This window comes from Urocitellus parryii, chromosome 2 (genome assembly GCF_045843805.1).
Source record: "Urocitellus parryii isolate mUroPar1 chromosome 2, mUroPar1.hap1, whole genome shotgun sequence".
NCBI lineage: Eukaryota > Metazoa > Chordata > Mammalia > Rodentia > Sciuridae > Urocitellus > Urocitellus parryii.
The window spans coordinates 113343968-113356419 of record NC_135532.1 but is presented as its reverse complement, the minus strand read 5'-3'; the positions used below and the strand labels follow the sequence as shown (position 1 = coordinate 113356419).

General features: G+C 48.7%; 2 protein-coding genes across 2 annotated transcripts in view; one reads left to right on the top strand and one right to left on the bottom strand.

The window, feature by feature from the left end:
* Window positions 1–995: 995 nt before the first annotated feature.
* Window positions 996–11116, bottom strand: Shox2 (SHOX homeobox 2). The gene is made up of 5 exons (XM_026392941.2): window positions 10591–11116; window positions 7532–7740; window positions 5092–5149; window positions 4719–4807; window positions 996–3249 (listed from the first exon to the last, which is right to left on the bottom strand). Exons 1-5 carry the CDS (start codon window positions 10934–10936, stop codon window positions 2956–2958), a joined length of 996 nt encoding a protein of 331 aa, XP_026248726.1. The 5' UTR covers window positions 10937–11116; the 3' UTR covers window positions 996–2955.
* Window positions 10780–12452, top strand: part of Rsrc1 (arginine and serine rich coiled-coil 1) — a 372541-nt gene continuing 370868 nt past the window's right edge. Inside the window, exon 1 of the mRNA XM_077793852.1 lies at window positions 10780–10861. The gene's annotated coding sequence lies outside the window, so the exon portion shown is untranslated. The remainder of the gene's footprint in view (window positions 10862–12452) is intronic.

Here is a 12452-nt window from a genome sequence, read left to right as displayed (position 1 = left end):
CCGCCAGGCCTGGCGCTGCAGGCCGCAAGCCCAGTCCCCTGGCCTTTGAGAGCAGAAATGCATTGCCCACATCTGGACTGCCGGGGCAACTCGGAGCGCGAGCTCGGCCGGGGCACGGCTGGTTGGTGACAGCGGGGAGTGCGGTGACAGAGCGAGAGGTTGGCCGCGCGATTCCAGGCACTTCCCAGCTGGGGACGCCGGCGGCCAGAGGGGACACACACACACACACACACACACACACACACACACACACACCCTTCGCGAAGGGTCACTTCATCCTAAAGCCCGTTTCGGGCCTGGCCAAGTCTGTGTCTTTGCGTCTCTGCTCATCCGATGACCCTCAGCTCTTCTAAGCGTAACTAGTGGGATTTCTTCCAAAGGGGCCAAGAGATGGGGAGACCAAGCTCCTGTGTAGTTTGAGGACCAGCAAGGCCGAGCTTTTCCTAAAACACTGTCCTCTGTTCTGCTTTTGAACTGTACCTACAAGGCGATGAACAGAAAAGAGAGGTGGGGGACTCGCCTCCACTACGCTTCGCCCACTCGCAAGCCAGCGACAGAACACAATTCAAACCCAGGTGGATTCCGCGTGATCACTCTTTTCTTCCTCCCAAAATGTCCTCAAATAAACTTCAAGGGTGAAAGCATAGCAAAATAAAAAACGAAAAACTGTCTTGGGGAAGGAGGTTATTCTACTCTGTTATTTTACATATTACCTGTTCCCTTAAGAACTTGGCATAACCGGTATCTAGACTGGGTGCATTCCGTGGGGTGGGAGGAGAAGCGCTGGTGGTGGAGAGCCAGAGAGCCACAGAGCCACCACTCACCCCCGGACTGCTGCACGTAGGAGCACAGGAGAGTGCTTTTGCAAGTTGGTATATTCGAAATATAGTTACACATTCATCAACAAGGAAGAAGAAAAGACTATCCTGGATATTTTAATAGTAACAGGAACAAAGATGACGCGAACCCATCAAATGAAACAATGCTATTTTCATTCAATTGATCGCAAAGTGTCTTCGATTAATAACTTGGCACTTATTTAAAAGGTTTAACAGAGGTGGAGCCGAGACATTTTGTACTGACAACACGTCATGAGATAACAGCATCTTCTTTTGTTTAAAATAACTTAATACACTAGAAAAAATATGACAAATATAAATAATTTTGTTTTCATGGAGAACAAATAGTTACAAAGCTCAACCGCATACCAAAGTTCAGTTAGAAGAGCTTTTCTTCTTTCTTGTAAATTAGAAGGAAACACACACACACACACACACACACACACACACAACTAAGAGGCCTGCTAGAGAATTGGGATGCCGATTGCTTAGTCGAGCATATCCCAGCATATCCCGGTTTAAATAGCTACATGAATTGAAACAAACAACCGGAAAAAGATTACTTGAATAGATACACCTTTGTGAGATAAAATGCAAATGTTGAAAGTCAACCATCAGTTCACACATTATAGCCAAAATAAATTTTGTTTGTGTGTATCAACATATTTTACACAAACCTAGTGCCTGTATCTAGCTGGGTGTTGTTTAAGGTGAATTTGACAGGATAGAGAGGGGGAAATAAAGCAGTGTCCTCAAATAGGACTTCAGGAAATCAGCAAGAGGGAATACAAGAAAAGGGGGGTGTAGCAAACTAACTCTGGTGGAGCGCCTACTAGGTGTCCCAGGATGCAAGGTGGTATACCATCATTATTTCATTTGGCCTTCTTTCTTTTTCTTTTCTCCACATTTTCTGCCCAGTTCTATCTTCTTGATACAACCAGAGTGTAACTTTTCCCCATTTCGATGTTTTCATTTTCCTGTGCCTCCCCAGGATCAAAGATGAGGCCAAAAAAACTACACATTTTATATATATATATATACATATATGTCTATATGTATATGTATAAATTTTCAGACGCTTTTCTACTGAAGATGAAAATGAACTGCGTGTACATGAGTGATGGTGGCAGGGGGAAGACACCATCAATGGAATACAAGTAACATGCAAACCAGAATTTACTGTCGCAGTCCGGACAGTTCTGCCATCATTTCCCAGAATCATTGTCTGTGGCATCACTGCATTGTATTAACATCATTTTTTCCCTTCCTTCGTTTTCATACTGTCTTCCCTCTTCTTGCTCTTCCATACGTGGTGGGTTTAAACTCAAAGCATCTGATTCAACGTAAAAGGAGGCCCGCCTCTCTTATCAAATTTCTCGTATTAAAGTGAACTTCGCAGAAAAGGTCAGTTTCAAAACCTGTGAACTTCCCAGCTGCGCATTTTATTCATCTTAATTCTTTAAATAAGTATACCTCTTCCGTTTTTGCCTTCTTCTTAGCCCATTAAAAAAAACATACATTTAAGTTGGTAACTCCCTCCCCCCTCTCTCTCGAGATTCGTCCTGGTTATTTCCCCTTATTTTTACATGTATAAAATACTTTAATTTTTTAAAATTGTTTTGCTCCGTTTTTCTCTCTCCGATTTCAGCTTATCCCAAACAGCAATAAGAAGTTCCCGTTCTCCTTCTCTCGCTCTCTCTCTCTCTCTCTCTCTCCTCTCTCTCTCTCTGGTTTGTCTTTTCTATCTTGTATTTCCTCGTTTTATATTGTCAACAAGATTTTGTTTCTATGCAAGAATCCATCGTTGCAGCTTTGCTGAGCCGCATTGCGCTATGCCAGCATTCCCTTGTCCAGTCTCTTTCCAGACTTCCGCAAACTAGCTCCTATAAAGCCTTCTAGGCCCACGGTCTGTGGGTGGCCAGGAGCTACTGGGCTGGCGTGCCTCGTGCAGCCCGGGATCCCGTGCAGAGCCCGGCGCTCAGAGTCAGGGATGGAGAGAGACAAGGGGCGGCCAGCGTGGCGGAAGAGGGCAGCGTCGGAGGTCTGCAGGGCAGCGAGGAGCAGCGGGGCGAGGCGGTGCGGGCGCGCCCCTCGCAGGCGCGGTGGCGCTCTGGCGTCACAGGCCCAGGGCGGCTGCGTGCTTTTTGGCTTTCAGTCTGAGATCCGCGATGCTGGAGTTCTTGCTAGTGGTCTTGGCGGCGGCCGCCGCCGCCACCACCGAAGCAGCAGAGGCCGAGTCCGCGGCCAGCGTGGCCAGCGGCAGTCCGAAGGGCGGCGCCGGGAACATCATATAAGGCGCGTGCGCGGCCAGGTGCGGGTGCAGGTGGTGGTGCGCGTGCGCCACGGCGCTGTCCAGCTGCAGCTGCGCCTGAACCTGAAAGGACAAGGGCGTCACGTTGCAATGACTATCCTAGGGTGACAACAGAATAGAAACAGAGCATTAACAGCGTCCGGCTTAGCTGGGAAAGGGTTAGGGTCGGGGGACAGGGAGGGGAGTGCGGCTGAGATCTTGTCTGGAGAGTGACTTTCTCAGCCTGTTGCTGAATCTGGGGCACCGTATGCGTACTGCAGTGTCAGGGGTCTTCAGGATTCACTCAATGTGGGGCTTTTCCCTGAGCCCCCTGCTCCCTGTCTGCAGAAATGAGGCTGCTCCTTGGGGAGTGGGGAGGATGGATGAGAGGGCCATCTATTTATATTGCTAGAACATGACCTCTGTCCCACTATTAAAGCTCTGAAGTGCCAACAAGCAAGCCACAAAACTTTTGTGACACTTAGGGAAATTATTGTATCTTCACCATAATTGACATAATTGTGAGTCAGTACTCCTAACTTTTCCTACCATAAGAATTACTTGGGAATCTTGTTAAAATGCAGATTCTGAATCTGCATTATTGAGTCCTGAGATTCTGAGTTTCTAACTATCTCCCTGGTAGTGCTGATATTGCTGGCCTTGGATCTCCCACTTTGAGTAGTAACAATTTCCTCTGGAGTTCCTCCCTCCCTCTTTCTTCAATCATTCTCTCTTATTTCAAAAGCCCACAACCAGATGCCAGAGTCCTGTGGTGCCAAGAGAGTTAAAATCTCCCTAACATTAACTCTTAATATATGAGCTCACCCAGGTGTCTCCCCAGTCTAGGGTGCAGGCCGACTAGAGCTAATTCTTGACATCACAGCCTTGCTGAGTAGGGGTCCTGGCTGAGGATGGGGAAGGTCAGGCACTGGTTGGGAAAGGATTTTGCCCTCAGGCTTGGAAAGCGGGGAGTTCAGAGCACTGGGATTTCCCAGGATTAAATCATTGCTGCAGGCTGTCCTTTTAAAATGTAGTCTTAAAGGTTTCTTTATGGCTAAGAAAGGGATTGCAGAGGCTGGGCAGCCTGGGGAAGACCAAACCTTCCCTCTCCATTAGAGATGAAGCTTTGTTTCCACAGAAGCTTTTTAAAAACAAGTCTGAGTTGGTAGTATTTGTATTTATTTATTTTCCTTCTGTGGGAGGCATTTAATGTGACTAAAAGGTAGAAAATACCTATAAGAAAATATTCAGAGAGTTTCCTTAGAAGTGCCTGAGGACTAACCTGTGTGTTGGATTTGACAAAATCTTAATCAAAAGGCCTTTCCTTCCTCTCCCCAAGTGCAGTCTTCAGTGCATTTTGAAAGTATCAGTTACTACTCTCAGGCCCCTGCCGGCTTCCCATGAAAACATGACTAAGAATTCAGGACCATGACACTGTATAGGTTCTTAAAGAAGAATGGGTCCACTATATCATTCTGATTCTTCAACTGTGTGGACATTAGGGCTCAGAGATAGGGGGACATTCAACAGTCCAATCAAACATTCAGGTCTTTTCACATTTAAAAATAGCTTGAAGAGTCTGTACTTGCCTGCTGAAATGGCATCCGTAAAGCACCTACATTGACATAGGGTGCAACCCTACAAGCTTCAAACTGGCTAGCAGCCCCTATGAGGACACCTGTGAAAACAGGGGAACAAAACACAATGTGGGGTTGACATTTCCAGTGTTGTTCTCCAGGTTTCCGAATTGTACAAGCTAGAACTGATTCCTTCGAAATTGTATGGTTACCTTTCTAAACTTCTGTCATACTTAAAATAAATGTGACTTACTCCCAAACTTTAGGACTTTCTGTCCTTCTCAAATCAAGGACCATCAATGTCTGAAATTTATTTTGTTTTCCTAACAACAATAACCCTCTTTTTCACTTAGAATATCAAATGTTTCTTGTAGGAGAAACATACCTTTGTGTAGTTGATTTTCTTGTTTTCTACATTTAGCTCTTCGATTTTGAAACCAAACCTACAAGTTGGGGGGGGGGGGAGGAAACACCTAGATGTTATGACTCAAAAAATGTTTTAAATTACAAAAGAAAATTACAACAACAACAAATCAAAGAGCAGTGTTTTAGGTAAGAGTTGGGAGATATAACAAGCGGTCTTTGAATTATATAAAATAGCCTCAATTTCCAAAATTAAAAATGTAAGTAAATAACAAAATAGAAAGGTTTCATAGACTTTTGCAAGATAAAAACATTTCCTGGCAAATAATTATTGGTCCTGGTTTCATCTTTCCATAGAGTCCCCAAGGCCTCAAACTCTCTCTGGTACCTGACACCACAGTGATAATGGGTTTAAATGTTTGCTCAGTTAAAACCTGAGAGGAATGGGCTAAGTAATAGCTTGTAACACTAATTAGTTTCATCTTGAAGAAAAACCAAACACTAAAGCAAATAATGCCTCTTTTGGGGGGAGGGATATTGTAAGGAGGGAGAGGTAATTAGTGACATATAGGGCTCACTACAAAGAAGTTTAGAATTTTCTCTGCTCCTCTGTGCAGCAGAGGGTAACAAAGTAGCAGAATACTTGTGCCATTATCATGATAATCTAATTTGCTTCTATAGAAAAAGCCGAGGCTTGCAGTTAGGACAGTAGGGAAGCTTGTAGAAAATAGCTCTAAAACATAAATGAAAGTATAAAAAAAAATCAAGAGCAACAATAAGGTTCACTCCTTAAGAGAAACAGAACACTCTGTGAAAGTGGGTGGGGTGGGGGGAGTCAGGTAACTCCTGGGCTCTATTTTCTGGGTATTACCATCTTAAATAACTTGCTAACTTTTAAAAGCAGGGATGGCAGATTTTTAAAAATTCAAATAAAACTTGCTTTTATGCTCCAGGTCCAATAAATACAGCATATTGATTGATTTACAAATTAATGTTTTAAAATCCCATGAAAGGAAAATATTGCTTCAGAGCCTTTTCTGGTATGTGTTTGAAAGCAAGTGCTATGGTCAATGTAAATCTTCAAATATTCCCCTGCTATTTAGTATAATAGAAGGGTGGATTTCATGCCACGGTGACATTCTTTATGCAACTCACATGGCCTGAGGCTTCTTGACTCTTTTCCCCTGGAAGAATGGAATTGAGATAGTAATACTCCTAACTGTAATAATTATCATGGTTTTAAGGGGGTGTTGAGCCTCTAGAGATCTTAGTATGTAGAGCAAAGCAGGAGAGGCTCAGAAAGGGAGGCCCTGCTGTTGGTGCTATGATGACCAAGCCTGCCTATTATTACTCTTCTTCAACAGTACGGCTCTGTTTCCCCCCACCCCTGATCCTATTACAAGATGCGGGGAAGCCCCATAAGAATTGCGCATAGTTCGCTACAGATGGTGGTCTCTGCGCCCAGAGACCCGGGGAGTATCTGTTACAGCCATACTTTGTAGCAGCTGCAGATGTTCGAGCCTAAAACTGCTCCATGTGTTCAAATAATGACCATCATTTTCTCCTCTTTTATTATTTGAAAGGAAATACAATCTGAAACGTTTGAATTTGTTCCCCATAAAACTGGAAGGATATGTATGTATGTGCGCACATATATAATTTTCCCCTCTTAAATGCTCCCAAAGCCTACTTTTGCTATTACATCCACCTCAACATCCAATAAAGAAATTCTGCAACCATAACTTCATGGGGGATGGCACTGGTTGAGTTAAGGCTTCGGAAATGCCAACGGTAAAATCTGTGGGATGTTTTAAAATTTAAAATCTCTTTCTTTCGGCAGGTTCCTTTCGGCAGGTTCCTTTCCTTGCCTTGAATAAGCGAACAAAGAGTGACCAAATGCATTTATTTCTCCACTGTTTCACATACGGTTTGGGATTGACCGCTAACAGTAGACTGTAAATTTCTGCACTTAACAGTTGCTAATTTCCTTTATAGCCTGTACATCTATAAACCTAATTGGCATATCCGCTTGGCAAACCTAGACCCCGGAACAGACCCTCAACGAAAACCCGACTCGGGCGAGTAAAATACTCTTTGTAACTTTTTAAAGGCATCCAGAGATAAAACGTTTTCCGTGGGATTTTTTTTTAAGCCTTATAAAAGTAGGCCCATTAGGATTAAACCACATTAAAGCCTGAGCGAGGCGAGGGGGGGGTGTGGTTTATAGAAACTCTGGGAGCAAGCCCAGCACAGCTCTCTTCTGTGGGGAACATATGTTGAGATGGGATGGGGGGAAGGGGCCATAGGACTAAGATCTACTCTAGAAAATAAGACCCTATACAGACATTCCTCCCCTTTTCACCTCATATCAGACACTCCTGTGTGTCCCCCACCTGCCTGTCCCACCCTAGGCGTATCGCTCTGGGCTCCCTGGTCGCATCCCAGATCTCACAGTCCAGTACCTGCACTCTGGCCTCCGACAGCCCCAGTCGCTGGCTCAGTTCCTCGCGCATGAAGGCATCCGGATAGTGGGTCTCGTCAAAAAGCCTCTCCAGCTCGTTGAGTTGTTCCAGGGTGAAATTGGTCCGACTTCGCCTCTGCTTGATTTTGGTCTGGCCTTCGTCCTCCATTCCTTTAGCATCCTCTTTGCGATCCTTCAACTCGGGGGACACTGGAGAGGGCACCACATACCGGACCACACGTGTGTCCATGCACACATACACCAACATATACACAGACAAAAACAGCACAGCAAACCCCATTACCAGATTTTCCTCAAAGAGGGGTAGAGAATCCTAACCCTTCGTGGAATCTCTGTCCTGCCCCTTGCCCTGCGGGGAGGAAGAGGATACAAGAGACGCACAAAGGTCACGTCTCGGAGGCTGCCAGTGGGCTTATGGCCACCCACCTCCTCCGCAATTTGGCCTAGGCTCACCGCCCCACTATCCCTCGCTTAGTCTCCTGCCTTCTCCCGCAAACACCAAATGTGTTCCACTCACCCTCTCCCGCACTCACTTTCCCACGCACTCACAGAAACCACAAGCGCCGCACCCGGCCTATCCCAGAGCGCGCTCTGGGTAGAAGGGCGCGGCGAGTCAGGGACTGGTCTTTCACGCCAGCCATTCCCAGAGTGCGGGCCTGTTGTCAGGCCAGCTCTCGCTGCCGCTAGCCCTTTGCCTCCCTCAAACTTGCTGGTCTAATTTAGGAACAATTGGGCTGAAGGACCGAAGGATCGTAAAAGCAGATTAAGACCCCGGTGCAGCGCTGCGCAGGAAGCCGACATCCCCCGGTGCTCCGCGTTGCCCCAGGGCTGGGGCCAGACCTTGTGGATGGTTCCACCGGCAGCCGGGCAGTCCTAATCCCCTTGCGGGACCCGGGTACCAGGAGCACAGGAGCCCACGCCATGTTGGCGGCCTGGAGGGCTCGCCGCCCAAGCCCGGCCAGAAGGCAAGAGGCGGAAAACCAGCCTCGGGTGGTCCACGAAACCCACTGCTGCCTCTGTTCTGTTCTTCTCCCTACCCCGTGGAAACGTAGACTCGACCCTAAACGCTTAAACCCACAGAGATCAACAGGTTCAAGAGGAACATCCCCAATCCTCGGTTTCTATTGGTTGCTCAAAGCCTTTTCATGCATCCAGCAGCACGGATGTTTAATAAAATATGCATTTTTTTTTTTTTTTTTACTCTGGGTCTGCACACATCCGTTGCTACTTTCCTGTTCTCTTCCCTTTAGAAACAGGAGTTCTGCATGTGAATACACAGAGCCACTGAAATGTGTGTGTGTGTGTGTGTGTGTGTGTGTGTAATTAACAAAAATTAGGCCAAAGGACAGTGATCAGAGGAGTTGCACCCTAGTGCCGACCTGAATTTTCTCTTCGCCTGAGTCAGCGATTAGGGTATTTAAAGTATCAAAACAGAGTTTTAGATAATCCTGTCTGTTTGCAGTTCTTCCCAATCTAGGATCCGGATCAACATAAGGGTTAAAAATCATTTGCAGAAAAGCCGATCTACAGAGAAATTAAAACTTGCCCCGAGCTCAGAAATCAACAATCTCAGGAACTGTGCTCACAGAGATTTCAGACCCGAATCTCCCGAAGGCCTGGGGCTGTGGACCCACGGTTGGGAGGTAGCGCTGGGCACCCTGACAGTTACCCTATCACTTTCCAAATTTAGGAGGATCTGGTGATGGTTCTGGGAAAAGAACAGCCATAGATCTCACTCCAGTCTAGCATTCTGGATAGGATAATCTTAAGTGTTGCCCGCATTTCTGGTTCTCAGATTTCGTTTTGTGGGCATTTGTTTTTCCTCCAGGAAGGAAGTAGATTAACATTATAGCAAACATTAGAGTCAATTTAATAGGGAAATAATCCTACTGATACTGCAGTGAAATTTAAACATGAAAACATATCATCAGATTCTGCCAAAGGGGCGGGAAGGCTTTGTTATTTCTTGTCATCCATACAGTGGATGCCCCTCAAAGTTTTGGGGCTTCAAAGAGAAAGAAGTCTACATTTCAAGTTGATTAATGGAGTTAATATAATTTCTATTTCGCCCCCAAATTTCCACTTAATGGCCTAAACAGGAACAGACCGTGTTATAAACAACTTAATTGCTTGCTTAAATATGTGATTCTACGCATGCCACATATTTTCTTAATTGGAAAAATATGGCTGTACACCAGTTACTGCAGCACCAAGTGCCAAATTAATTTTATTGTTGAACTCTTTTGAATTGGTACAGGACGCTTCACCATTTAGATAAAGCCATCTCCTAACACTTCCCTGGCACCAAAGGACCCCCTACACACACACACACACACACACACACACACACACACTGAAGAACCGGATAATTGGGAGTAGTAAAGGAATTGTGTAAATATCGGAAGCACAAGTCTCAAACAGAAACCTCAACGTCTCAGCCGGGAGCAGAGCTTATAGCCTGGACCTTAGTTCGCCTTGGCTCGGTTCTGCCTTGAAGGCGTAAAGCGAACGGGAAGTTTTAGTCCCCAAGATCCAGAGACTCAGGGTCTCTGCGGAGTTCCAGGGTTCTTGGCCACAGTTCCAAAGCCGGCAGCTTCAACCCGAGGTCGAAGCCTCTCTCTCTCCCTCAGGCCTCGGGAAGAGGCTCCCGCAAACTCAGGGGAGACGCTAGCCTTAATCTGGCCGCCTGGCCCGCCCCTGCTAGCACCCCTTCTCGAAGCCCGCCTCGAGAACTTCCACGTCCACCCCCGGGCCGTCCGGGCTGCGGGCCCATCCTGCAGCTGCCAAAAACATGCATTTCGGTGCAATGGGAGCATCCAGGAAGAAGGATCCCAAATCTCACACCCTCCCCCGCACGAGGACCCCACCCACGACCGTGCACAACGCTGACCGCCAACCCCACGATCGCTCCAGTGCCCAGAGCCGGGTACAGGGCTCTCCCCGCGAGTCGCCCCTCCCCGCTGGGCCTCGGGGTCCTCTCCCGCCCGAGCCGAGTCGGGAAGGCGGGAAGGGGAACCGCGGCCGGGGTCAGGCCGTTACCCTCGGTGAGCCGCGGGCTGCCGGGCTCCCTGCTCCTCTCCGCAGCGCCCATGTCCAGCTCCCGGACGGGGGAGCGCCCTCCTCCAGCTCCTCCGCCTGCTCCTCCTCCTCCCGCGCCTCCTCCGCCTCCTCCGCCTCCGCCTCCGCCTCCTCCTCCGCCGCCTCCGCCGGCCGCCCGGACTGCCGGGCTGCTGCGGTCCTCACGGCCCGGCTCGCCGCCGCCCGCCAGCTCCTTGGCCCCGCGCAGCGGCCCGCTCTCCAGCACCTCCCGGTACGTGATGGCCTCCTTCTTCTCCTTCACTTTCTGGTCGAAAGACTTGGAGACGAACGCCGTAAGTTCCTCCATCGCCGCCGCCGGGCAGCCCCGCGCTCGACCGCTCCCTGCCGAGCCCCGCTCTTTTTTTCCTCCTCCTTTTTTTACTGCTCCAGCCCCCCCAATAATAACACATCAATGGGGCAGGGGTGGGGGAGGAGAGGGAGGAGGAGGAAGAAGAAAAGGAGAAGAAAGAAGAAAGAGGAGGAGAAGTAGAAGGAGAAAAAGAAGTAAGAAGAGGAGGAGGACGAGGAGGACGCGGAGGAGGGGGAGGAGGAGGAGGAGAGAAGGGCGGGGGCGCCGGAGGGAAATGGGAACTGATGCTTCCCTGCCGGAGCGCGCTTGTTCGATGTTAAGATCTTTGACAATTCTTCCTGCGGAGAGTTCAGATCTGATAGCGACGCTGCGCTTGAAGTCTCACTATTTATACTTCCTAAAGGCGGCCCCTTGTTCTGAGTAAATTACCTCCCCTCGCAACTCCGAGCGAGCCCCTTCCCGGGTAGCAGCCGCGCCACTACCTGGGGTGGGGTGGGGGGGAGCCAGGGATGAGAGAGAGAGAGAGAGAGAGAGAGAGAGAGAGAGAGAGAGAGAGAGAGAGAGAGAGAGAGAGATATGATAGATACATATGGAGAGAGAGAGAGAGAGAGAGAGAGAGAGAGAGAGAGAGAGAGAGAGAGAGATGGAGATGGAGAGAGGGATGATCGAGGTTGGAGTCCGCGCGGGCTGGAGTGGGAGGGCAGCAAAGGGGACCACAGGGGGCGGGGAGAAGAGGCAGGTCCCCGGCGGTCGGGGTTTTCAGATAGCTCCGGCCGCCTGTGCTCTTGGCCATTAATCCAGGATTGACAAGAATCCCTAATTAATTTAATTAGGCGTGGATTTTGCGTTGGTGTCACGACTTAGTTAAACACTGGGGAGCGGGATGGACTCCGCGGGGGCGGGGCTAAGAGGAGACCGACAAGTGCGCTGCAGGAGTGGGTCTGGTTTCTGCACTGGGTGTTGGACCCTGCAGCCTCGTCCGCTCTGGGGGTTCTGCGCTGAAGCTCGGCCTCCCGTTGCTGACCCCTGGTCTCTGCCCTGCATCCGAGTCTCTCATCCCTAACCTGCCGCCCTGGGTCCCGCAGATCCACCGCTCGGCGTCAGGCATCGTCCTGACTTCACACGCCTGCCCCGAATCAGGGTTCTCTGCAGCTTCTCGACCCATACACTTCCTTTTAGGAGCTTCCCGGCTATGCCTGGCTCCTCACCAGGCTCCTTGCCCCGGTCGATGTAATTCACCCTACGACCCCAGTCCTTTACGGGCAGATCCCGCTTGAAGGGCCCGGTCGATTTAACATGTTTCCTGAGCAGCTGTTCCCTGACAGATCCCATTTTAAAGTGTTTCCTTAGCTCCTGGTCAAGGACAGTTAGACTTCGTTTTCTCTCTGAGGTCCCAGGACTCGACCTCTCCTACGACTCCTTGCACCGGGACCCCTCCCACAAAGAACGACCTGGGTTTTTTTCCCCCCTGCATCCTGGGAAACATTCTAGTTGTTTTCCTGATTTTGAAAAA

Coding starts and splice junctions, on each gene's coding strand:
- Shox2 (XM_026392941.2), bottom strand. CDS start 10,936: ATGGAGGAACTTACGGCGTTCGTCTCCAAGTCTTTCGACCAGAAAGTG. Junction 7,741..10,590: donor CAGCCCGCGGCTCACCGAGG/GTAACGGCCTGA, acceptor TGCCCTCTCCAG/TGTCCCCCGAGTTGAAGGAT. Junction 4,808..5,091: donor AGAAAATCAACTACACAAAG/GTATGTTTCTCC, acceptor CTGTTTTCACAG/GTGTCCTCATAGGGGCTGCT.